Source organism: Chrysemys picta, chromosome 9 (genome assembly GCF_011386835.1).
Source record: "Chrysemys picta bellii isolate R12L10 chromosome 9, ASM1138683v2, whole genome shotgun sequence".
In the NCBI taxonomy this organism is placed as follows: Eukaryota; Metazoa; Chordata; order Testudines; family Emydidae; genus Chrysemys; species Chrysemys picta.
This window is the reverse complement of record NC_088799.1, coordinates 9,669,766-9,697,132: the sequence shown is the minus strand read 5'-3', so window position 1 is coordinate 9,697,132 and position 27,367 is coordinate 9,669,766. Positions and strand designations below refer to the sequence as shown.

At 45.5% G+C, this 27,367-nt stretch overlaps 1 protein-coding gene across 1 annotated transcript; it reads left to right on the top strand.

Annotated features, from left to right (window-relative positions):
• The first annotated feature begins 13,662 nt into the window (after positions 1–13,662).
• LOC135973635 (uncharacterized) lies at positions 13,663–20,330 on the top strand. Its single transcript, XM_065557704.1, has one exon. The coding sequence runs from the start codon at positions 15,023–15,025 to the stop codon at positions 20,273–20,275; it is 5,253 nt and encodes a 1,750-aa protein (XP_065413776.1). The 5' UTR covers positions 13,663–15,022; the 3' UTR covers positions 20,276–20,330.
• The last annotated feature ends 7,037 nt before the right edge of the window (positions 20,331–27,367 follow it).

The following is a 27,367-nucleotide window of genomic DNA, read 5'->3' as shown; positions in this document are numbered from 1 at the left end:
CAGTTATTATAATTTATTCTCTGTATTACCATTGTGCCGAGGGACTCCAGATACGGATCAGGTCCTAATTGTGCTTGGTGCTGTACAAACACAGAAGAGAAAGTTCTGCTCCAAGAAGTTTAAAAATCTAAGATTTTGTTGTTGTTGTATAACAGTCTTATGGATAATAAACGTACCAATGCTTGAAGCTCAATTTGCCTTCCCTGGCTAGTCAAACGACCCACCATCTTACATAGACATTGAAAACAAACTTATAACTATCAGCCCAGCTTCCTTGCCTAGCCCTAAAATACTGTCTTTGCCTACAGGCCAGTTTTCTCTTTCCACAGAACTGGCCAACAGAAATTCAAAGCAACAAATGGCTCGTCTTCACCTCCTAGGTGTGATTTCTTTTTTTTGTGTGTGGGTGATGCAAATAAAATTGGCAGCAGTAGTAAATAGGGTACAAAACAAGATTGTGGTGAGAAAATCAAAGACTAACACATTGAGGGCCTAAGATACACTGGCGGAAGTACGGAATGAAGTCTTCTAAAACATTATTGGATACTGCACATTATGGATGTAACAAAGAGAAGAATCTGGCCCTCTGAGTTTTATTTTGGAATCCCTTCCTTAAATGCTTCTTGGGCTGCTGCTACAGATATACTGTATAGGTATCTAAAAATGGCATTCTGAATTTGTAGACTTGTCCCAGACCCACCATCTTCTGAACTTGTAGACGGTTTCTCTTCCTGTAATTCTTCATATACTCTTGTATTAATGACCTCACCCACCTTAGTGTCCTTTGAATCAACAGTGTCAAATATAACTAAGTTGGTTTTGCAAGCCAAGTCTGACGGTCTTTCTTTGTGTTGATGTGCCATCAAGGTATACCACCTATAAGCGTGTGTCAAGATTCTGTCTGGTGTTCATCCTTGAACCCCAAATCCTTAGCACATCTGAAGCAGAGCAAAAGCTATGACACAAGGAAAATGAACTGAATTGAAAAAGCAAGAGGTGAATTTTTCAATTAGTTGCATCATGAAGATTTCACTGTAGGACTTGTATTAATATTAATGGAAGTTGTACCACTGAAACTAGCATAATGGACTGAAAATGAACCTCCAAAAACTCTGGAGTTAAGATGCTACAACAGAGGTGGGCAAACTATGGCCCGCGGGCCACATCCGGCCCATGGGACCGTCCTGCCTGGCCCCTGAGCTCCTGGCCGGGGAGGCTAGTCCCCGGCCCCTCCCCTGTCCTCCCTGCCCCGCAGTCTTGCCGCGCCGCCAGCGCTCTGGCCCGCCGCTCCTGCCGGGCAGCGTCTGGCTGGGCTGGCTCCAGCCGGGAGGCGGGGCTGCGAGCTTCTGCTGCTCTGAGTAGCATGGTAAGGGGGTGGGGGTGGTTGGATAAGGGGTAGGGGGTCCCCAGGGGCAGTCAGGGGACAGGGAGCAAGGGGCAGTTGGATGGGGCGGAGGTTTGGGGGGGGCAATCAGGGGACAAGGTGCAGGGGGGGTTGGATAGGTGTGAGAATCCCGGGGGGGCTGTCGGGGCGGGGGTGTGGATAGGGGTCGAGGCAGTCAGGGGACAGGGAGCAGGGGGGATTGGATAGATGTGGGAGTCCCAGGGGAGCCTGTCTGGGTGCAGGGGTGTGGATAGGTGTCGGGGCAGTCAGGGGACAGGGAGAAGGAGGGGTTGAATGGGGGTGGAGTCCTGGGGGGCGGTTAGGGTGGGGGTCCCAGGAGGGAGTGGTCAGGGCACAAGGAGCAGGGGGGGTTGGATGGGTCAGGGGTTCTGAGGGGGCAGGAAATGGAAGGGGGAGGATAGGGGGCAGGGGCCAAGCTGTTTGGGGAGGTACAGCCGTCCCTACCCAGCCCTCCGTACAGTTTCACAACACCGATGTGGCCCTCGGGCTAAAAAGTTTTCCCACCCCTGTGCTACAAGGTGGAACAGGAGTTATCACTGTCAAAAACCCAGGTGGTTGGTGTCTCACTAGCAATAAGCAATGCAAATATGCTCAGAGGCTAGTGTTACCTGCTGAAGGTCCAGCCATTGCCTCGCAGCTATTCCCAGAAGCCCAGGTTTGCATTCCTAACCAGCTTGACTCTCGCCAGTCTAGCTCCACCCTGAAACCTAATAGCTAAAACCAGCTGAAAAAGCAATTTAAAAAATTAACATTTTTTTGAATGTTTTTTTTTTTCAAAATGTCAGCGAAATTCTTTCCAAATGGAAAATTTCAGGCTAGCTCTAGAGCTGAGAGCAGGAAAAACTGTTGATGAAAATTTTCCTCGACACTTTTCTTTTTGTCGGTTAAGATTTGAATTTTCATCAACAACGACAAATTGTGGAACAAAGGAAATGTCAATCAGCTCTACTGATCTTCTGTCTGCCGCGCCATTCATGGTATTACAAGTGCCAAATGGTGGGGAAGGTATGCCAAACCAGCAGAGCTCCCCAGGGCAAGAGAGAGACACCATCTGACCCCTACCAAGGGAGGGAACCCTCCTATCATGGCACGCAACAGGTCTTGCTGATGTTCAGCAGCTGCATGACCTAGGGTGTAAATCTAGCCCATAATATTACAAATTAAATGTCTGTAGCTCTATATGCAGGGTAAACATTGTCCTTAAATTACTTGATGGCTAAAATCCCAGTAGACACCACTGTTCTGGTAATGCTATTCCTGGCACCCATATGGGACTGAATGTGTTTTACTAAAGAAGCATGGAAGCATTATATCAGAGGCAATGTGTTGCAAAAAGGATGATGGTGATAAATAAGATAAGAATGTATTCAAGAAGGCAGGGGAAAAAAATCACTTCTCCTGCTTGCTGTTTTTTGCTGTTTTTCTTTAGTGTAGGCGACAGGCAATCATTTACATGAATCTCTCCATTATAGACCAAAATAACAGTGCAGTTTTCATTAACAAAAAGACTGCCTTTTTCCTCTTCGTTTGTGTTGTCAAGATACTTTAGCTGAAATATACAGTGATTTCCAACACTTACCCTAGTTGTCACACTGAGAGTGAAATAATGGCTGACATTAGGAAGATTATTTCTCTGCAATAAAATTACCTTTCACAACATATTTCTATCTAAGTGGAAATGATGGAAATCATAGATTCTATTTTCAGATGGAGAGAGAAAAAGAGGAAAATGAAATCAACAGGATTCCCTTCTAGGCATGTAGGTAGATAGTGCAGGCAAGGCAGATCTACCACTGCAAATCCAATAGGAACAACTCACTGGGCTTGTTTTTAAAATGTTCTGTTAACTGAGCCAGTGGATTGAGACAAGTAAGTCTCTCCCGCCCCCATAGAATTAATTGTTGTTGTGTGAAATGTTTGCAACAAAATGCCAAGCTATGCCTGGTTTTGGAGTTTTATTAACCAGGGGCCCAATCCTGCTGTCTCTGAAGTCAGTGGCATAATTTCCACTGATGTCATTGGGAGCAGGATAAAGCTATTAATCCGGTTCATCAATGATTCCATGGAGCTTTTCAGTGAATCTGTGCCCAGTTTTGCCTGAAATGGGGTCAGGTTAAGGTTTTGCTTAGAAATCATGACATTCACAGTTAATCATGATTTCACCCTCAAACCTGGTGAAACTTGGTGGGTTTTTGTTTGGGCTTGAAATTCAAAGGAGACTCAGGGATTCTAATGTGACATGGATCAAACAGCGGAAGTGTGCATATGAATCCTTATGAAGCATAGCTGCTGAGTTACACACAGCTCTAAAAGTCATCATCAGCTAAAGGAAAAAATAAAGAGGAATTTAGGGAAAATTTATAAACGTGACTCTAGGCACACAGATTAAGATTGTGATAATAGTTACTCCAATATAAATCTGGGAATCACTCGACCAAAATGAAGATTTACACCAGTCTTACTGAGAGAAGAATCTGGTTGTCGAGAGTGTACATACAGTACAGAGCATTCAATTCTGTGTTCCATTCCTTTCTGGCAAAAGTAAACCAGTTACCAAATACAACCAGATTAGAATTTTTCTCTGCTAATGTGTTCTCCTTGAGTTTATTCTGCCAAAGAAACTAGGATTTTTCTATTTTTAGCTCTCCATTTTCTGCTAGCATTCCTTGAATCCTAGATGGTATAACAGCTGGGAGTGAATGGCAGTTAGCTCTGAAACACACACACACACACACTTTTCGCCAAAGAAATTTTAGTTCTCATAGTGTTAACTGCCCCACTCTTATATTCCTCCCCCCTCCTGCCACAAACACGACCCAGATCACATTAGAGTCCCAAAGCACAGAGAACAGTTCTCATCTGTCCGTCACCAAGGAGGCAGACGGGATGGGGGAACAAGAAGTCATTTGTACCTGATGAGGAGGACACTCCTGGGAAACAAACAGATGAGCCACCACATGAATCCAAGCTATTCTCTGAGGTAAACAGAACTGCATGAGAAACACACAAATTATCAGGAACATCATGTTTAACTCTCTCGCTTCAGGCTGGTGGGCGGGCGATGGAGATTGTCCCACTATCTGATTGTGAGAAAGTTAACCCTCAAAAACTAATGGGAAAAAACCCCAAACCCAGCCAGTCTGCTTAAGTTTAGTAGTTCCCTCTGCAGCCCTTAATCACATTGAGTAATACTTACTGCCACAAGTAATCCTGGGAGTAAGCATGATACTACTGACTGTGAGCAAGGGTGGCAGGATCAGCTCCATGTTTGTAGGGTGTTTTTGTGAAGAATGTAGATCAAGGTTTCTTGTTCCCCTTTCCCATGAACTAATTACATCCTGGCCAGGTAAGTTTCAGGGCTTGATCCAGTCCTGACTGATGCCACAGTGACACATGTTAATTTACCATATCAAATAGCACGATCCCTCATAAAAACAAGCAACCCCCTCCACCTCCCCCCCTAGTATTATGCCACCCAGTACACTGTAGTATCACTGTCATAAGATGTAATGTAGTTTGTAACCCACTGGTCATGTAATGCTCCCTCTGTGCCACACCAGGGAGGATGCGAGTTTGTTACAGCCCCCAGGTGCAGGAGCCCGTCTCTTTAGCTTAAAGAATAGAGACCTATACTTGTATCTGTAGATCTTCCTGTTTCCATTCCAGTCTAGGCCAACATGGCAGCTGTCACATAAGTGGGGGTTTGTTCAGGATTTGAATTGCTGTGGGCCTCAAATACTCAGGATGAGTAGGTAACTGATTGGTCACTGTGTGTTATGGGTGCCCAATCCACAGAGGTTGTGGGGCCTGTTGCAGCCCTAAGCTACGGAGACTGGCTATTTAGCTCAAGATGTAGGGATAGTTACTTTCAGCTCTGGAGGTCCCATCTTCAGTTGCCTGCGGCAGCTGTCTCATAGTGATAATTTTCCGTAGGATATTTTAATAAAGGTTTTTATCATTATATATACTACAGTAGCATGTCTTGATCCCCACCAGAATTGGGGCCCCATTGTGCAAAGCACTATACAAAGATAAGATAAGAAGCAATCCTTGTACCAAGAAGCTGAGAATTTCAATAGATATGAGACACAAAGCAGGGTGAGGAAGGAAATGTTATTTTCCCCATGTTATGATTGGAAATGGAGGCACAGAGAGACTAAATGACATGCTTAAGGTCATATAGTGCATCTGTGGCAGAGCTGGGAACTCAGCCCAGATCTCCTGAGTCCTAGACCAGTGCTTTCCCCACAAGATGTCCTTCCTCTCCGGGATGTATCAAAATCAATAGTTTTAGTTTTGGTATTGACTAAATATTTGCAAAGTGGCTCCCTAGTAATCAGAATGAGAGAGCCTGTGCATGCCACCCTGATAGTTGGAGAAATGGTGCTAGCAGTATAACCAACAGAGGGGAGAATGAAGACAATCCTCAGTATGAGTAAGTGTCCTGTCTTGATCTGAGTGCAGAAATCAGGAAAGAGGAAGGCTACCTGACCAAGAGCCGGTGTGACTTGAGCGCAAGACTGAGAGCCGGGTGAGTTCTAATTCCACCTCTTACTTAGACTCCCACTGACCTCTATGGAGTCCCACCAGTGAGAAATTAAACAAACAAAACAAAATGGCCAAATGTTGACAATTACTTCATTTTTTCCTCTTATTTTTCTTCCAATGCCAACCGTTCTCCCACTCCTTCCTTTCCCATCTCCTCTTCTCCTAATCTTGTCCCTCTATTGTGAAAGTGAGTGCCTCTCTTCCCATGGGTGAACTTCAGATTGATGGTAAGTGACACAGTGGAAGCACTTAAAATTTTTTAAATAACATGGAGAACAACTTTATTAAAATAATTAATAGAAATTATTTCCCCGTAGTAAATAATTATTAGATGGGGAGTCATAATATGTTGTTGTTCTGCTTGAATGACCTCATTTATGAATTTCCATTGAAAGACTCTACGTTTTCTCCAGTAGTTTTGGTATATTCAGTATTGGGCTATGTAGATATACAATGATATCAGAACATGTAGATATGCAATAAGATCATGTATAATCTGCTAACTAAAAAGAAAGTCACAAACAGGGGCTTAAACTTAACCTAAAGGCAAAACAGCGACTCTGTGCTGTAATATCACCCCATTATGTGTTTGAGAATGTGAACTGAATAATGGAGGACAATCAGTTTGACCATTGCAAGGTGGACAGTCGCATACAACCAAACTCCTTACTGGGATCTCCAAATGCAATTCTATTGGCTTCACCGGAGTTTCCCATATTTATGCCAGGGCTGAATTTGGTCCTTAATCTATATATGATTTTACACTTGTATCCCTGACATGGTTACATATCTTCTTCATTACAACACCAGTTTCCATTAATCATGTACACTGAATTGCTGAATTTACCCCGGTGACATTTGCCTTTTACCTCCTGGTGATTAACAACATTTCAGGTCAGACCATTGAATGCCATTTTATGCACATAGCAATAGTTATAGAATTAGACTATTTTCATGGTTGGAATCTTTTTTTTTTTAGTGAAGACCTATATTTTCAGTTCCATCGCCAGTAAGAAAATGCTTTCATTTGGGCTTACGCAGGATGCAGAGAATCCATCGTTCGTTTTCCTTCTTGATTTGAGAGAGTGAAGGTAGAGGAAAGGCAATGCTGATAAGTGAGGCGACTCAATGATGCTATCACAATCCCAAGAAAATCAGAATAGTCACTTTGCTCACTGGGCACTGAATCTGTGCATCATTCAGTTGTACCCAGTGTTTCAATTGTCAACACTTGCGTGATAAAGAGGCAGGATGCTCCAGGACTGGATTTTCCCAACCCAAATTCAAGTGTTGTTTTTAAACCTGTCTCTGCCTGTCATCTTTGGGTATTCAGTGTGCCAGCTTCTCAAGGTGTTCTGGGTTTGATGCACTTAGCAGCATGACTCCCAAGGATTTCTTTGCACAAAAATTGTTTTATTAACCAGGTTCTCAATAAATCGGAGGTGTGTAGTCAAATAGGATGTGTATTAGTCAGTATATACATGATGGAAACTCTACACAATAGTTGAACGGAGGTAGTTTGTTTAGTCTTCTTTCAGGGTGGTGCATCTCTCTAATTCCACCTTTCCTGTCTGAGTCAAGGCATTGTACCTCATTGTATTGTCCCTTTTGCCTGTAGACTGTAAGGTCAAGTTGAGGTAAAACTCGTATGTGACGTGAAAGAAGTGCAGTTCAGCTATGCGATGGGGACTCTTGCACGGTATCATATAGAGGTCAGAGTTTTCACCCCATCAGATTTTCATAGGTAGCTTCATTAAAAATTGAGATTCAGCCACACTACAAAACAGATTGGCAGGCTGCTTGAAATGTCTATCAATAATGTATCCGCGCATCTATTGTGATTTCTTCCAAATACTCCCTTCGTTATTTTTAGCACAAAAGAGAGTGTATCTAAATACTGAGCTCTGCAGAGGGGGGAGAAAACGTCACTCATTTGCCACACTAAGCTAAACTGCTCCATCAGCAAAGCCACCTTTCACCGCAAGCTGGCAGCTAACTTTCCAGTTATAGAGCGGTGGTTTCTGTTTCTTTAAGGTTTGCCTTTGTATCAGCTAAAACAATGAGCAACTTCTAAAAGACCGTATAAACCACCATGAGAAGTAACTGTGGTGGTCAGTTATCACTCCATGCTTAAGGTGCTTGCAAGAGATCTGCTCTATTCTGTGTCCAGTTCCAGTTGGCTGTGCATAACAAGAGCTTCCCAACACCCTACCCAGACTCTGTCTGGGATACTTAGCCCATAGAGGCACAGTCCCCAATTCCACAGTAACTATCTTCAAGGTCCTGGTCCTGCAAACAACGGTTTGTGTGTCATCCTTCCTTGTGGCTAGATAGTGTTGTTTGCACAAAGTTCTGCATAGTGGGCAGCTTCCCTACCCTTAGGAGACATTGCTCCTTAGGAGGGAGGGACAATCACTCTCAGGGCTAATTGGTGTACACGGGGAGTAGTCCTCTGTTTTACAAACCCTGCTCTTCAAGCCAGTGCAGAGATGGGCAAGGCCCATGGCTCTACCTTCTTCCCACCCTTTTTGAGGCAATGTGTATCCTGGAGGGAGAAAAGGGTTTGCAGGGACTGTTCTTGCTGTTGGTCCTTGAGCAACTGCCCTTGCTGCATGGACTGTACAAGGGAAGAATTACAGAGAGGAAGGAAGATTCGGTGGTTAGGTCACTAGTCTAGGACTCAAGAGCTGTCCTACTCTGCCATGGGCAAATTACTTAGTTGTCCGATGCTTCAGTTCCCCATCTATAAAATGGGGATAATAGCACTTCCCTGCCTCAGAAGGGTGCTGGAAGGACAAAAATTGCAAGGTGCTCAGATATCATGGTAATGGTACCTAAGATAGGTAGTCTGGTCCTTTAGTACCCCCACAGATTTCAGTAGGGTTACTCAGGTGAGCAAGAATTGTTCATGTGAGTAATGTTTAGCAGGCTGGGTGTCCCGATTAAGCACATCTCTAGCTGTCCCTCCACTGGAAAGCATAAGTGGTAGGCAGAAGAGTTAGGAGACCTCTTGAGTTAATTCCATTCCATTCCTCTTCCCTGCATTCTGGTGGTAGTCAAAACAGGAGACAAGAGAGAGAAAAAACAGTTCTTGATCTACAGTGAGCTGTCTTTGCTACACTGAGTGCAAATGAGCCAGCACGTTGCAACAGAGACCTCACTGCTCTGCCGCTTTAATGAAAGTACCTGTTTTCCCTGGGGCGGCTCAAGGTTTGTCTCTTTTAAATAAGGTCTTTTCTGAGCTAGAGTCTTCCTGGTTGATACAAATTACTCACTTTGCATGCTCCACCCTCCCCTTTTGATCTGTACTCAACTGGACTTTCTGCAGTCACGGTGGCCCACAATCCTAGTTTACATCAGATGTTGCTATAAACTAGCTGTGAATTCAGCCCCTTGCCCTTAAATTTTAGCCACATTCAAAGGGACCTCACCCTTTGCCTACCAAAGCTTAAATGTGAGAGGGGAAAGAGAGGGAAACATGTCTAGCCCACTGTATATCTAGTAATAGTAAAACAGGATGCAGCTCTCTTCAAAGTTGGGCTCCTAAAGTTAGTCATCTAGCATTAGGTTACATACTTCAGAGTCTGACATCTAGTGTCTTTGAATGGTCAATAATCAGGATGCTATAGCACAATGTTATGGGAAAAAGAAGAACAGGAGTACTTGTGGCACCTTAGAGACTAACAAATTTATTAGAGCATAAGCTTTTATTAGAGCATAAGCTTTCGTGGACGGCTGTAGTCCACGAAAGCTTATGCTCTAATAAATTTGTTAGTCTCTAAGGTGCCACAAGTACTCCTGTTCTTCTTTTTGCGGATACAGACTAACACGGCTGCTACTCTGAAATGTTATGGGAATTTTCAAAAGCCTTGTGATGTGAGGTTTACTATGAAATATCCCAAGACTGAGAACTGGATGGCTCAGGAGACTGGTATGAGACACAGAACAATTCATTCAAATCTTTTCTCATTGGTAGATAAGTTGTTACCAACATCTGGTGGCCATTCCATGGCTTATGTGATATAGGTTAGTGGTGTCAGTCTCAAAGGAGCAAAAGACAGAATGGAGACTAAAGTACCTCCTGCCTTGTAGAGGTTGTCTCTACCCATAATGGTTCGGGCACAATGCAGGTTCAGTGGGGGGGGGGGGGGGGGGGGGGAATTGTACTGCTGCTGCCAGTAATGCACCTATTCTATGAACAATAGAAGACTTTAGCCTCCAGATATGCCAAGGCAGCATTTTCCATGAGCAGAGATGGTAATGTGTTCACAAATACAGCTTGCAATTCAGTCCCACCATGTCTGTACCCTTTTTTGTTTGCTTTTCTGTGAACATTTGTATGACTAGGTTTTGTTTGCATGGATGTTTGGGGAGTAGCTTTCATTTGTGTGAATATGGGTTGCCATGCATGAGTGAGCATATTTCCTTGTGAACAAGCATATTAAAGCACAAATGAGTATTTTCACATCTGGTGGCACTGCATGTATATTCAGTTACTTGGTAGGGATGTGATGAGAGATAATTCCATGTCTAATCTGCTAATATCTGTCTTTCTACCTCAGTCAGGAAGGAACCAGCTATTTTTAATATGGGATGAATATAAATATAATGCTTTTTCTTGGGGACAAGAAGGGATGCTGAATGTCCCAAAAATTCCTAGGCCTCCTTATCTCCTTTGCGGGGGAAGGATAGCTCAGTGGTTTGAGCATTGGCCTGATAAACCCAGGGTTATGAGTTCAATCCTTGAGAGGACCACTTAGGGATCTGGGGCAAAATCAGTACTTGGTCCTGCTAGTGAAGGCAGGGGGCTGGACTCCATGACCTTTCAGGGTCCCTTCCAGTTCTATGAGATAGGTATATCTTTATTTATTTATATACATCACTTCACTAATGTGTTCCATGCCATCTCTCTGAGAGAATCAGTGCCCTAAGCATTTCTCCAGGTGCTGCTCATGATTATAAAGATTGGTCATCCAGTCAGGGAACAAAAATCATACCATGTGACTTAAGTGACCAGACACACCGAGAGAATACAGAATTCTGCCTCCTGAGTATTCCAAGGATCTCACCATGAACAGTTGATAAAATATCTTACATAGGCTCTGACATGATCAGAAAAAACTATTCAGACAATTATGAATAATGAACAAAATCAGAAAAATCACGAGCAATTCCCAAACAATCCGCTAGTAGAAAAAATGGCTAAATCCAATGAATAATTTGTTCACATCAAATAGTTCAGTTGGCTTAATTCATGAGACTAAAGTCACTTACATTATTTAAAGGCCACAGGTGTGGTATGCTTCTGAACTGCTCAACCTCACCATTGTCGACTTCCACTGAAATTAGTAAGACTTCTGAGAATTAGCAAGATGGTCCATGTCATCCCTTCCCTGCTCTAGAATCGACGCTTTTTTGTTGAGATGGTCAGTCAGAAAAGTCGATGGCGCACTCAACAGTCTGGATTGCCCCAAAGTTCAGTACTATCACCCTGGCTGTTTAAAGTCTACATCAATGACTACCCAGAATTCCCCGATGTGAGAAGATTCCTTTATGCAGATGGTCTTTGCATCGCCACACATTTGAAAAGATTTGAGGACACTGAGCATGTTCTACCTGGCTCCCGGAGTGTACTTGCAATATTCAATTGCAGATGAATGGCATCCTACTAAGACACAAGTGTGTGCCCTTCACCTGAAACACGTCAGACAAAACAAAAACTCCAGATAGATGTGGGACGGTACAATCCTTGAGTACTATGAACATCTGCTGTACCTTGAGGTCACATTAGAATGAATGCCGATATTCAAAGAACACATCAAGAAGCTGAAAAAGTAAGTGAGCTCCGGGAATTGTGCATTTCAGAAACTGGCCAACACAAAATGGGGAACTGACCCTAAAACACCCTTAGCAACCAGTCTCGCTCTGTGTTATTCAGCTGCATAGTACTGTGCTACAGTTTGGTCAGACTTGAACCATGCACACAAAATTAACACTGAATGCAGTCAGTCTTGTAGGATCATCACAGGGATTTTGAAACCAACCCCCACACTGTTGCTATATTGCCCGGTGAGGATTGGACAAACATCAGTGAGGAGAGAGGCCTTCAGTAAAAAGGAGAAAGAAAACCAGGTTCATGATCCAAAACAGCCACTGCATGGACACATTCCATCACCCAAGAGGCTGACGTCCAGAAAGAACTTTGCCTCTGAAAATCCTTTGCCACAAAATACCACCATGGAAAGCTGCAGAGTAACAAAATGGCGGGAAATGCCGTGGATTTTGGAGAACCTGGTTCCTTCAGAACAACTCCCTCCACGCACTGAGCTAAAAAAAAAATACTGGTGCACTCTAAATCGAGCAAGAGTTAGGGTGGCAAAGACTGGTGACAATATGACCACGCGGAAGCTGAGGAATGACGCCAAGTGTGACTATGGAGAGCCTGGGCAAATATTTGAACTTTGCCTGATGCAGTGCCCCCGTCAACATTCTGTAGTCTTTAGGAACTATTCAAGATAACTGACATCACCAGGTCTTGGGTGCTGTTCTGGATAAATATCTCCAACGTGGCTGAAGACCAGGACAGTTGTTTCTTCTTACACAGAGATTCTCTTTTGTTGCAAGAATGGCGACTGTGCAGCTCGAAAACTTGTCTCTGTCACCAACAGGGGTTGGTCTGATAAAATACCTTTTCTCAACCACTTTGTCTCCCACATTTCCTGGGACCAAAACAGCTACAACACCACTGTAAATATTTGCCCCACTTGACGTTTTTCCATCTGCTGCTTTTTCCATTGCTTTTGACTGACTTTGTGCTATTTCTGTGGTAATGTGTTTACGTGGCTTGTCATACAGGAGCCGTAGTTACACTCAGAATCCTAACATGCAACTAAAACTGTTTTTCAAAGAGGACACTCATGGAACTTGAGAGCCACCTTGCAGAGATACCAGGCAGGTGGGCCCCAGGTGAACTCTCAAATACTAAGCAGGGCAGGGCAGCCACTTGTTTTCTTTGTTTTATCTTTTGTTGCTTTCCCTTGTCTGTTTGTTTTTCTGGTTTTGTTTCCTGTCCTAAGCCAGTCAGTCAGTTATTCCTTGTTTGTTCTGTCTCTCTTGTTTGTTTCTGCCCCTTGCTTGACACTTTGGAATCTGAAGATTATTTGTGATGTGTTACCTTCTATCTCTGTTTTTAGAGAGTTTTGTTTTGTTAATTATAACGTTAGAATACAAATAAGCTTTGTAGGTCAAAGAGGCATTGCGTCAAGAGCTGAGAGATCCATATTTAGGTTTTCTAAAACAAAAACCAATTTTTTTTGTCTAAGGAAATGCTTTACCATATTGTTTGAAGTTTGATGTTTATTCTGAGTTTTTCTTTCTATTCAATATTTCCCTGTGGCTCTGGAAACCCAGGCACCGCAGGACTGGGTTAGGCAGTAGAAAGTGAAACTGACTATAGAGAGAGCAAGGAATGGATTAATTTATTTCATTGTCCAGTCTGCATGCTGTAGAAATAGTAAACAAGCCAGCACCAATGATGGAAACTAAATAGGTTTTTTTTGTTTTTAAAGTTCTTACAATTTTATTAAACTAAAGTTATACTAATAAAGAATTATTGAATACATATGTAAGGGGACTGTTGCCCCCTTACTAACATTCAGTGGGGGTGTTTTGGTTGGCTAGCTCCCAGCACTAAAAGGGGAAGGGTCGAGGGCAAATCAGGAGCCTGAGACTGATGGTCCCCAGGAACCATGGGGAGAGGCCAATGCTCCAGATCAGCCTGATTGACAGGGCGGGCAGGCTAATCAGGGAGTCAGGAGGCCAGAGGGGGTCCCGTCCTCCGTGTGAACTGGAATGGCCTGAGTCAGACTGAGTGGGGCCGAGCTAAGGAGAGAGCAGGGGCCCAAGCTGAGCTGGAGAGCAGAACCGTGCCAGATCCAGAGCCAGAGACGCAGCCCAGGGAGAGCAGATCCTGTGCTGGGAGCAGAGCTGCAGCCGCAGAGCCAGAGACGCAGCCCAGGGAGAGCAGATCCTGTGCTGGGAGCAGAGGTGCAGCCGCAGAGCCAGAGACGCAGCCCAGGGAGAGCAGATCCTGTGCTGGGAGCAGAGGTGCAGCCGCAGAGCCAGAGACGCAGCCCAGGGAGAGCAGATCCTGTGCTGGGAGTGGAGCTGCAGCCACAGAGCCAGAGACGCAGCCCGGGGAGAGCAGATCCTGTGCTGGGAGCAGAGCTGCAGCTGCAGAGCCAGGTGTGGTGAGCAAGTGGGGCCAGCCAAGGGGGAACCTGGGCAAAGGGCCCAGCACAGAAAGACACCCCCAGACAAGGGCCCTTGCAGGCCAGACCGGGAGGGGGACCTTAACCCTACGGGGGGCTGACGCTGGGAAGAAGGGTCCCACCACTCAAAGCCCGGAGGTGTGTGGCCACCACCATTGCAAGTGTCCAACCCGCAGCGTCTCTGCAGCACGGCCTGGGCCTGAGAAGGAGGCCTGGGACCTACAAGAAGCAGACTGTGACCTGCCCTGACATTCCAGAGACACTGGTTGTGATGTTCCCTGCCACAGAGCAGGGTGATGTGTTTTCCTTTAACCTTTCCCATTTTTCCTTGTTCTTTTCTTTAGATTAATTGTTAATTAAACAACTTGTATTTGCTTTAAATTGTATGGAATAATCAGTGGGTCAGGGAGGTGCCCAGTGTAAAGAGAGTACCCCGGAGTGGGGACACCCTAGCCCCTGTCCTAGGTGACCACAGCAGGGTTGGGGGTCGAGCCCCCCAGGAATCCTGGGCCCAGCCTTGTTGGGGTTACGAGGACTCAGCCAGACAGGAGAGTGGAAGGGGAGCCCTCAAGGGCAGGGAGGCCTCTGGGTAAAGGAAGTGGGAGCGGGGACTCAGATCCTTTCGCTTGCCCACCTCACCGGGGTAGTGCAGAAGTCAGGAAATTTCCCCACAATAGCGGGACCATTCCCCCGCTTACATAATTGGCGTCACGAACAGGATCCTATCCACAGGGTCCATCCCATTGGTTTTCTGGTTAAGTTCTAGTAGCATGGTCCGGGCCTAGTTGAGCACCCTACCATGGCTGGAATTGAAGAACTACGAACCCAGTTTGCTGAACTTCAGCGCAGATTATCAGACCAAGCGGAGGCATTACAGCAAGCTAGAACTGAACAGAGAGAAGCCTTATCGCTGGCCAAGGCAGTAATAGAGCAACAGACAGCAGAAGCTAAGAAACCCCCTACTATTTATGTCCCACGGGAGCGGAAGGTCACGGAGTTTGGTGGCTTCCCGACTAGACCAGGAGACATTACAGTAGAGGAGTGGGTCAAGTCTGTGAAGGCGGCTCTGCGTGTGCTAAAAGTACCTGAAGAAGATCATGTGGACTTCATAGAGGAGCACCTCAAGGGCCAGGCCAAGGCCACAGTAAAGTTCATGGCAGTGGCAGACAAAAAAAATGTGGAAAAGATATTTGAACTCCTCCTAGAAGTGTATGGGGACAAGGTACCTATTGGAACCCGACTAAAGGAGTTCTTTGAGAGAAAGCAGGAGCCCGGTGAAACTATCCGGGCATATGCATATGACCTCCAGGAAAAAATGAGCAGAGTGGAGCGGCGAGACCCTCAGCGAGTTCCAGACCCAGATACGGTTCTGAAAGAGCAGTTAGTGCTGGGGCTCCAGGATGATTCCCTCCGCCGTGAAATGAAAAGGAGGTTTAAGGAAGAGCCCAGTAAGAAGTTCCATGAACTCATGCAGGCTGCTATTATGTGGTCAGAAGAAGAGGAAGTTCCTGTGGCAGAGACAGCAAAGACTAACCCCCGTACACGAAGTGGCGGCCTTGTGAATGCAGCTGCTGGGGAAAAGGCCCTGCCCCAAACACAGCTAACATTGGAAAGCTTGAGTGAAGCTGTCCAAAAACTGGCGGTCCAGCAGGGGGAGATGCTGAAAGTGATGACTGAGGTGATGAAAGGAAAACCTCCCACTAATATGCCAAGATATCCAAGGGCCCCAGGATCACGAAGATCTCCACTGAAGGACGAGCTGGGAAGATACATTTGTTATACTTGCGAAAGGCCAGGACATACTAGCCGAGATTGTACACTGAGAAGGAGACTGGAGTCCCAGGCGCCTGAAATTCAAAAGGCACCAGGAGCAAGCAGCCAACCATCAGAAGGCCAAGTGGGGACTGAAGGGTTTCTACGGCTGTCCCTAGGAAAAGGGCAGTGTGTCAGCAGCAAGGAAAAGGACCCTGATGATGTTAGTGTATTCAACGACTTCTGTGGCCGAGCTTTCGGGGACTGCTTGACAGTGGATATAACCATAGCAGGGGTGAGAACCCGCTGTTTGATAGACACTGGCTCAGAAGTCACCACTATTTCTGAATCATATTTCCGAAACTACTTAAAAGAGAGAGATCTGACCATGCATAATACCCGATTTGTACAGCTAACGGCAGCTAATGGACTTGCCATCCCTGTGGTGGGGTGTCTTGAAGCTGATGTAGGGTACATGGGTCGAACAATCCCTGGGAAATGCATTTTTATCCTAAAGGACACAGCTTCAGGAAAGACTTTAATGGAGAACAGAGTACCGGGAATTCTCGGGATGAATATTATAAGAGAGCTGAAAGAATTACTGTTGGTAGGAGAAGGAACCCTGGAGATGAACCGTCACGGGCAGCCTAGGAAGGACGCTACACTGAAGCGGATACTAGCCCAAGTGGAGAGACATGGACGTTTCCCGGGTCCAACGGGACAAATTGGCTATGTTAAGGTGGCAGGGAGACAGAAGGTGGTTATACCTCCCTGGAGTGAGAAGATTATTGATGGGCGCTGCCGGGTGCCAAGCGACTTTGACGGATACAGAGTGCTTGTCGAGCCAACACCTGGGGCCAGTCTCCCTAATGGGCTCCTGGTTGCAAATGTACTTGCTAATGCCAGCAAAGGAAAAGTGCCAGTCAGGCTGTTAAACTCAAGTAAGAAGGCCATAAAATTGTACCCCCGAACCAGAGTGGCAGAGGTACACCATCCTGAAGGAGTGGTGCCCCCATTGGGGGTGGCCTTGGAAGAAAATGGGGATGAGCTGCGGGTGATAGAAGTAAAAAAAGGCACACAGGTTACCACATCGCAAGCGGCACCTGATGGAGAGCTACCCATTCCAGTCCAAGTGGACCTCCAACAGCTAACCCCTACACAGGTTGGCCGTTTGCGGGCGCTACTGGAGAAACATCAAGAGGTCTTTTCCAGGGATGAGCGGGACTTTGGTTACACCACCACAGTGACACACCAAATAGCCACTGGAGATGCTGTCCCGATAAAACAGAGATACCGGCGGATCTCACCACGAGTGTTCCAGGAGGTAAAAAAACACATTCTGGACCTAGTGACTCAAGGTGTCCTTAAAGAAAGCCACAGTCCGTGGGCATCACCCGCAGTGATTGTAATAAAAAAAGATGGTGGGGTGCGATTTTGCTGTGACTACAGGAAACTGAATGAGGTAACGCACAAGGATGCCTATCCGCTACCCCGGGTGGAAAAGTCACTGGATGCATTAGGAAGTGCAAGAGTGTTTTCAACCCTCGATTTAACTTCTGGTTATTTCCAGGTTGCAGTGGAAGAACGAGACCGGGAAAAGACAGCAGTGACAACTCCGTTTGGGCTGTTTGAATGGACACGTATGCCATTCGGCTTGTGTAATGCACCTGCTACGTTCCAGAGACTAATGGAGGGGGTGTTAGGAGACTATATCTTAGACACTTTGCTGATATACCTGGACGATGTTATTGTGTTTTCCAAGGATTTTGAGAGTCATATGGAAAAATTGGACTTGGTTTTCACACGATTGAAGGAACATGGATTGAAGCTGAAGCCAAGTAAGTGCTGCCTCCTACGTGAAAAAGTCAAATTCTTGGGCCATGTGATTTCAAAGGATGGAATCCAGGTAGATGAAGAGAAGACCAGGGCGCTGGAAAATTGGCCGGTCCCCAAGAATGCCAAGCAAGTGCGGCAGGCTCTAGGTTTCATGAGCTATTACAGACGATTTGTTCCAAAGTTTGCACACATTGCTGCACCACTATATGGACTAGTGGGCCAGCCTGCCCAAAGGAAGGGAAGGGATCAATGTTTTGTGTGGAATGATGCCTGTCAGACAGCTTTTGACAAATTAAGACATCGGCTGATGTCACCACCTGTGCTTGCATATCCTGACTTTAGCCTGCCATTTATAGTAACAACAGACGGGAGCCTGCACGGCCTAGGTGCGGTGCTCAGCCAGAAGCAAGAGGGGGCCGAGCGTGTGATCGCATATGCGAGCCGAGGGCTGAGGAGGTCAGAAAGAAATGACAAAAACTACAGTGCTTTTAAACTAGAACTGTTGGCCTTGAAGTGGGCTATCACTGAAAAATTTAAGGATTATTTAGTGTACTCTAAATTCACGGTAATCTCAGACCACAATCCACTCCGATACCTGGCAACGGCTAACTTAGGTGCAATTGAACACCGCTGGGTGGCCCAACTCGCTGAGTTCACTTTTGAAGTACAGTATAAACCTGGAAGGCAGAACATCAATGCTGACACCCTGTCTAGATTGCCTCTGGAGGAGGAGTCAGAAGAGGGCGAGGATCTGGAGAAAGACTTCCTAGTCATTCCTGCAGATGTTGTGCGTACGTGTTTGTGGCTAGAGAATCCAAAGCCCGAGGACGAAGTGACGGTAAAGGATGCAGTACAAAACCTGGTAAGAGGAGAGAGCGCAATAATCTCGGGGTACTCATGGGAGGAGATTCAAACTCTGCAACGAGAAGGTGATGTTGGACCTGTCTTAGTGGCAGTCATGAGCCAAACGAGGCCAGACCGGAGATTTGGGGCCAGATACCCCCAGTCTAAGAAGCTAGCCAGACAGTGGGAACGACTTAGATTACATCGTGGAGTGCTGTTCCGGGTAACATATCATCCCCGAGATGGTGAAGAAGTGTGGCAGTTAGTGGTGCCTGTGTCACTCCGCCGTCAAGTTTATGAAGCCAGGCATGATCATGGGGGGCATTTTGGAGACAGGAGCACTCTGGAGGTAATGAGGAGAAACTATTACTGGCCCACGATGGGTAGCGACGTGCAAGTGTGGATCCGTCAGTGCAAACGGTGTGCCTTAGCCAAGGATGTGTTTCCTCCCAACCGAGCCCCTTTGACCTGTACTAATGTGACTGCCCCAATGGAGGTCCTAGCGATGGATTACACACGGCTAGAGAGATCTTCAGAGGGGTATGAGAACATACTGGTTCTCACGGACATGTTCACCCGATTCACTGTTGCAGTTCCAACTAGAAACCAGACAGCGCGGACAACGGCTGAAGCCCTCATAAAACACTGGTTTGTGTACTATGGTTGTCCGGCACGGTTACACTCGGATCAGGGGAGGAATTTTGAATCAGAGGTGATATCTGAATTGTGTAAATTGTATGGCATAGCCAAAAGCCGAACAACACCCTATCACCCGCAAGGAAATGCTCAGTGCGAGAGATTTAACCGGACAATGCATGACATGCTAAGAACGCTCCCGCCAGAAAAGAAGCGAGCCTGGCAGGAACATCTTCCTGAGCTGGTGTTGGCCTATAACAGCCATGTCCATTCGTCGACAGGTTACGCTCCTTTTTATCTCATGTTTGGGAGGGATCCCAGGTTGCCATTGGATATTCTGGACAGAGAGGGCCCTGAGGAGGATGAGGTGACCAATTTGGATGACTGGGTCAAAGGTCACCATGACAGGCTGAAGATAGCCTGTGACGTTGCTCTCAATACAACTAAAGACACAGCCCGGAGTAGGAAAAGGACTTATGATCGCAAGTCCAGTGGGGCTCTCATCAGGCCTGGTGACCGTGTACTAGTTCGTAACCATAGACACCGGGGGCGTAATAAAATACAGGACAAATGGGAGTCAAATCCCCACATTGTAGTCGCTCACAACAATCCTGAGCTACCAGTTTACACCATCCGGCCTGAACGAGGAGGTCCTGAGAGAGTAGTACATAGGGACCAGTTGAAACATTGCACTCTTAGTCCAGACAGGGACCATAGGAGGCGTAGATCAGTACACCCCGAGGAGGCTGAAACCAATTGGGAAATGGTTCTAGTCCCACAAACCGAATATAGAGAGGGACCGAGTGGGGCAAACCCAAACCCTAACGAGAATGGCCAGATCCTTCAAACTGACCCAGTATTACCCGAGGATAGGGAAATAGAAAATATGGGTAACGAACCACCAGTCTTAAGAAGGTCCCAGAGGGCTAATAAGGGTGTACTTCCTGTTAGACTTAGAGATAATTATGTTATTGGTTCTATGTAGTGTTTTAATGAATATTGTTATGTATGGTATTAAGAAGTAGATGTGGAATGTTAAATATGTTAAATGTTCTTTTGATAATTGTTAATGGGTTGTTGATATACAATGACATGGGTTATGTTGTTACCATGGGGCCCGGATGTACCGGTGTGAATATTGTGGATGTGGCAGTATTTTAGCAAGGGGGAATGTAAGGGGACTGTTGCCCCCTTACTAACATTCAGTGGGGGTGTTTTGGTTGGCTAGCTCCCAGCACTAAAAGGGGAAGGGTCGAGGGCAAATCAGGAGCCTGAGACTGATGGTCCCCAGGAACCATGGGGAGAGGCCAATGCTCCAGATCAGCCTGATTGACAGGGCGGGCAGGCTAATCAGGGAGTCAGGAGGCCAGAGGGGGTCCCGTCCTCCGTGTGAACTGGAATGGCCTGAGTCAGACTGAGTGGGGCTGAGCTAAGGAGAGAGCAGGGGCCCAAGCTGAGCTGGAGAGCAGAACCGTGCCAGATCCAGAGCCAGAGACGCAGCCCAGGGAGAGCAGATCCTGTGCTGGGAGCAGAGCTGCAGCCGCAGAGCCAGAGACGCAGCCCAGGGAGAGCAGATCCTGTGCTGGGAGCAGAGGTGCAGCCGCAGAGCCAGAGACGCAGCCCAGGGAGAGCAGATCCTGTGCTGGGAGTGGAGCTGCAGCCACAGAGCCAGAGACGCAGCCCGGGGAGAGCAGATCCTGTGCTGGGAGCAGAGCTGCAGCTGCAGAGCCAGGTGTGGTGAGCAAGTGGGGCCAGCCAAGGGGGAACCTGGGCAAAGGGCCCAGCACAGAAAGACACCCCCAGACAAGGGCCCTTGCAGGCCAGACCGGGAGGGGGACCTTAACCCTACGGGGGGCTGACGCTGGGAAGAAGGGTCCCACCACTCAAAGCCCGGAGGTGTGTGGCCACCACCATTGCAAGTGTCCAACCCGCAGCGTCTCTGCAGCACGGCCTGGGCCTGAGAAGGAGGCCTGGGACCTACAAGAAGCAGACTGTGACCTGCCCTGACATTCCAGAGACACTGGTTGTGATGTTCCCTGCCACAGAGCAGGGTGATGTGTTTTCCTTTAACCTTTCCCATTTTTCCTTGTTCTTTTCTTTAGATTAATTGTTAATTAAACAACTTGTATTTGCTTTAAATTGTATGGAATAATCAGTGGGTCAGGGAGGTGCCCAGTGTAAAGAGAGTACCCCGGAGTGGGGACACCCTAGCCCCTGTCCTAGGTGACCACAGCAGGGTTGGGGGTCGAGCCCCCCAGGAATCCTGGGCCCAGCCTTGTTGGGGTTACGAGGACTCAGCCAGACAGGAGAGTGGAAGGGGAGCCCTCAAGGGCAGGGAGGCCTCTGGGTAAAGGAAGTGGGAGCGGGGACTCAGATCCTTTCGCTTGCCCACCTCACCGGGGTAGTGCAGAAGTCAGGAAATTTCCCCACAATAGCGGGACCATTCCCCCGCTTACACATAGTAGCTTAGGGTAGAGACACATGGAAAAAATAGAAAATAACGTTAACTCCTCTTTTAATCACTAAATCAATCAATTCAAACTGAGTGAAAATTCAGGCCCATTTTTAATGTGTCTGAAATACCATCATTTAGGAGGAGGAAGATGAGAATAGTTATTTAAAATACCAGGCATCGTGTAAACGGGAATGAAATCAAGATCACTGCCTTAAAAGAGCTTACAAGTGAAACAGATACAAACAAGCAACACAGAAATGCAAGGAGGCAAAAAGCAGTGTGAACATGTGCACATTTCCTGTGAGTTGCATGATCATTGCTACTTTTTTATTATTTTGCTGAAAGAGTTTATGGAAGATGATGTGAAGAATAACATGCATTTGCTGCTGTACTTCATCAAAAATCATGTCACCTAACAAGTTCACTTCTCTTAGACTAACAGAAAACAACTACTTCTTTCCTTCAAAGAGAGATTAACAATGTAATTTACAAATCTTTCTCAGCAAAAACAATATCAACCACAGAATGTTTATCTATAATGAGCCTGACAGCTTTACAAATGAGCTTTAAAAGCTGCTCACTGAGACTATGAATATAGAGTCTGGAGAAGAATCAACAGTTTGTTGCCTATGAAACAAATGCTTATCTGCCTCTTAATCAATCTAATCACAGAGATAAATGGCTCACTAAAGAAGTCGTGCAGGGACTGCGTTTTGCCTTACCCCATCGGGTTATAACATATCTTTGATACAGCTTCTCAGTTATTAGGAAAATGTTTGTGTAGGTCATTATGGAAATAACCTGGGAAGTCATCTTAGAAATTGTATATGATTGGAGAATCCCTTGCAAACGGAGACAGGAAAATTCTGCAAGTTCAGCATCGTGGAGTTTCCAGTAAAGCAGCCCCTCAAAGCTGGGGAGGTCTCCCAGCTCCACAGATCCTGGAATTTCACAGAGAATTCCCCTCTCCCTGCCAGTATAGTCAGGAGTTGGCCTCAGCTCCCCCTCCAGATGGCTTCACTGGCCAACCCTGTCATTGAGGGCTATGTGTAGTTTATTATGTTCCTGGGATCAAAAGGTGTTGTCATGCCTCTGACAGTGACTACAATCTTAACTGCCATGCAATAGATTCAGGCTCTGGAATAATTACTCTGATAGCAGCACAATTTCTAGTAGCAGTTGTGGTGTAAAATGAAGTTTCCCCCACTTGTGGCATAGTGACTTGGTGTCATTTTGTGCCAAAGGATTCAGAAGTCACCAGGTGGGTAAGAGAGGAATAGGCAGGTGGGCTGATGTGTCTTTTCCCTTTATATTGTTATCTGGACTCACATCTATTTCGCAATGTCACACTGTAATACTGCCTGCTATAAGAAGAAGCTGCCCAAACCTTCTCAGAGAACTCAATCCGATACCAAAATGAACCTTTGGTGGTGTTCAAAAAAGTTCAGTTAACTTTTTAAAAAATTATGTTGCTCTCGCCTGGGTGGAATGTCAGATCTGCGTAAGAGTGTGTGAAGTGAGATTCGCCTTTAGCTCTAGGGCTAGGGGTCTTTGCTTTTGAAGTAGTAGGGTCTGAGCTCTCACCAGCTTACAACTACGGAGTCCTGGGTAGTCTCCGTGTGTAGTGTAGTGATGACTGTGAAGTTGTATGTGGCCGTCGGTCTGTTACAGTCTATCTGATGCAGTATCTCTGTTACAGTCGAGCTAGCTGATTTGCTTCTTATCAAAGATATAACAGAGGCAGATCCCCAGCTGGTGTCAATCAGTGTAGCTCCACTGAAATCAATGGGGTTACATCAGTTTAAACCAGTTGAGGATCCAGCCAACAGTGTTGAGCAACACCCAGTGTGATGTACTCCTTAAGGTCAATAGGAATATTATTGTGCTTAAAGTTATGTATGTGCTTATGTGCCTTGCTGAATTGGAACCTCAGAATGGACTTTTCTTTGAAGGAGAGACAAAATGTTTAAGCCAGTACTACAAAAGCAAGTTATATTTCTTATCCATAAATCATACAGGCTTCCTGATTTCCCCTGTTCTAAAATTAATTTCACTTTATCCATTCAATACAAATTTGCTCTTGTTACTCACAAGGTATTTCTCTTGACCCAAATTCTAAAATAGCAATTAAATATGTGAATAACTATAAATAAAACAATGAAACAGCTAGACTCAACCCCAAAAAAGGGCTCCGTTCCCATATGTATACAAAAGCCAAAATTCAGATTCTGCTTCTTATTTCTTTGGAAATGTAAGTAAAACCGGAAAAGATAGAAATAGAAAAATCTTTCACAAGATTTCCATTAGTTCTGAATGTTAAGCGAAAATAATGTGGAGATAGCTGTCCTCTCTGCTTGTAGATAACTTGTTTCTGATTTTAGCTGAAACTGAACATTTAGAGGCAGTAAAAAGATGTATATCAATGAATTGTAGTACTGGAAAGGACCTCGAGAGGTCATCTAGTCCAGTACCCTGCACTCATGGCAGGACTAAGTATTATCTAGATCAGTGGTGGACAACCTGCGGCCTGTCAGGGTAATCCACTGGCAGGCCGCGAGACAGTGTTTACATTGACCGTCCGCAGCTCCCAATGGCCGTGGTTCGCCGTTCCTGGCCAATGGGAGCTGCAGAAAGCGGCACAGGCTGACTGCCGCTTCCCTCAGCTCCTATTGGCCGTGAATGGCGAACCACAGCCACTGGAAGCTGCAGGTAGCCGTGCCTGTGGACAGTCAAGGTAAACACTGTCTCATGGCCTGCCAGTGGATTACCCTGAGGGGCCGCAGGTTGCCCACCACTGATCTAGACCATCCCTGACAGGTGTTTGTCTAACCTGCTCTTAAAAATCTCCAGTGATGGAGATTCCACAACCTCCCTAGGCAATTTATTCCAGTGCTTGACTACCCTGACCCTGACAGTTAAAAAGTATTTCCTAATGTCCAACCTGTACTGCCCTTGCTGCAATTTAAGCCGATTGCTTCTTGTCCTAGACGCAGAGGTTAAGGATGACAATTACTCTCCCTCCTCCTTGTAACAACCTTTTATATACTTGAAAAGTATTATCATGTTCCCTCTGTCTTCTCTTCTCCAGACTAAACAAACCCAATTTTTTCAATCTTACCTCATAAGTCATGTTTTCTAAATCTTTAATCATTTTTGTTGCTCTTCTCTGGACTTCCTCCGATTTGGTCACATCTTTCCTGAAATGTGGTGCCCAGAACTGGACACAATACTCCAGTTGAGGCCTAATCAGCGTGGAGTGGAAGAATTACTTCTTGTGTCTTGCTTACAATATTCTTGCTAATACATCCCAGAATTATGTTTGCTTTTTTTGGGGGGGTGGGACTCGGACTCATATTTAGCTTGTGATCTACTCTGATCCCCAGAGCCTTTTCTGCGGTACTCCTTCCTAGGCAGTCATTTGCCATTTTGTATGTGTGCAATTAATTGTTCCTTCTTAAGTGGAGTACTTCGCATTTATCCTTCTTGAATTTCATCCTGTTTACTTCAAACCATTTCTCCAGTTTGTCCAGCTCATTTTGAATTTTAATCCTATCTTCCAAAGCACTTGCAACCCCTCTCATCCTGATATTGTCTGCAAACCTTATAAGTGTACTCTCTATGTCATTATCTAAATAATTGATGAAGATATTGAACAGACCCAGAACTGATCCCTGCAGGACCTCAATCGATATGCCCGTCCAGCTTGATTGTGAACTACTGATAACTAATCTCTAGAAACAGTTTTCCAACCAGTTATGCACCCACATTATAGTAGCTCCATCTAGGTTGTATTTCCCTAGTTTAGAAGGTCATACAAGACAGTACCAAAAACCTTACTAAAGTCAAATATACCACATCTACCACTTCCCCCCATCCACAAGGCTTGTTACTCTATCAAAGAAATTATATATTCTAATTTTAATTATATATCTATCTATATGAGAGAGAGTCAGATTTTCATTAACATTTTCAGAATAAAGAACCAAAACCAGTAGAATCAAACTGTATATGTGAAATGGTAACAGTTGGCATGCACTTTCATGACATGACAATGCCTGATCTAGACAGAGCATTGTAAAGCTGAGCTTTTAGACACTACAAATAGCTGTATCAAATGTATTTGAGACTGTAGAATGCATAGGAGGAAGTGGATGAGGGAAAAAGGCAGGGTTTGGGGTGGGAACTGCTCATTCCAGTCTTCAGTCTGATAGTGGCAGAGAAAATAACTGTGCTGGCTGGTGTGGAGAGGGTCTGACACCTCTTATCCTCTTTCAGGTAAAGTAGCTAGTCTTGGGGCAGGTCTACACTTACTTCCTGGTCCGGCCGTAAGCAATCGATCTTCTGGGATCGATCCCGGAAGTGCTCGCTGTTGACGCCGGTACTCCAGCTCAGCGAGAGGAGTACGCGGCATCAACGGGGGAGCCTGCCTGCCGCGTCTGGACCCGCTGTAAGTTCGAACTAAGGTACTGCAAATTCAGCTACGTTATTAACGTAGCTGAATTTGCGTACCTTAGTTCGAAGTGGGGGGTTAGTGTGGACCAGGCCTTCATGGAGGAATAGTGCCTCCCCAATGGGATTGGGCCTTGCTGCACTGAAGGGAGACTCTGCATACTCTTGCACACTGGTGCATGGGCTGGATACAGCCTGGCCTGAGCTTTTCAGTGTTTGGTTAAGTCAATATTTTTAAGAAGTGAATTGGACAGACCACAGAGTTGGTGAAAACTGGAATACTTCTCTTGACTACATACCTCTTCTGTACAGAACTCATATACTATGGTGATGGGCACTATAGAAATGCCTAAGATAGCAAGAGAGTGGGGGGAAACCAGTCATATACCCCCTTAGTTTAAAATACATTTAGCTATATCTTTTCAAAAGCTTTTGTCCTATATAATATCCCAAGGATAATCACAGTTGTTCAACGCACTAGTAAACCTCTTGCTGGAGTAATTCAGTCATTGATGAAAGAAACTGTGCTTGAATCCCAGAGATGCCTCTTACACTGCTAAGTTAAATACACATATGGATGTGCTCTGGAAATTTTCAAGCTGTTCAACCCACCAAGAAAGAATGTCAAGCAGCTGTGTCCCTCTCTTTGGGAAGTCCGATTCCCTCCTCTTCCTGGGGGAATGGGAGGAACTCCAATAGGAGTGCCATCACATTATAAGGAATTCTCCAGTACAAGGTGGGCATCAGCTGAATAGAATTAAGATGTGCTTTCCTCAACAACTCAGTAGGATTTACCAAGAGAGACAAAATGGCCAGAAAATATTTTCTTGGTTAATTTTATGGAAGGTAAATACTGAGAAAACCTGACATTAAATAACCAAACTGTATGAGGATGTTGTTCTTAAGCTTTTGACTCTGAATGGAAACATTAGGGAATCAAGAATAAATCCCCAACAAGGTCTATAATACAAATCTTTGCTTTTTTTTTTTCTTTTTGGGTTGCCATCTGCTTTATCACTTACATAATGTTAACATTCTTTAAAAATGGGCAGATGGACCTCATTCAAGTTCTGACAGTAACTCTTTGTTATTGGTACAAATAGCTTCAGAGGTATTTAATTACCATTAGTAGTCATCAGTTTGCTGCTAGCTGGTGACATTCAGAATAGTAAG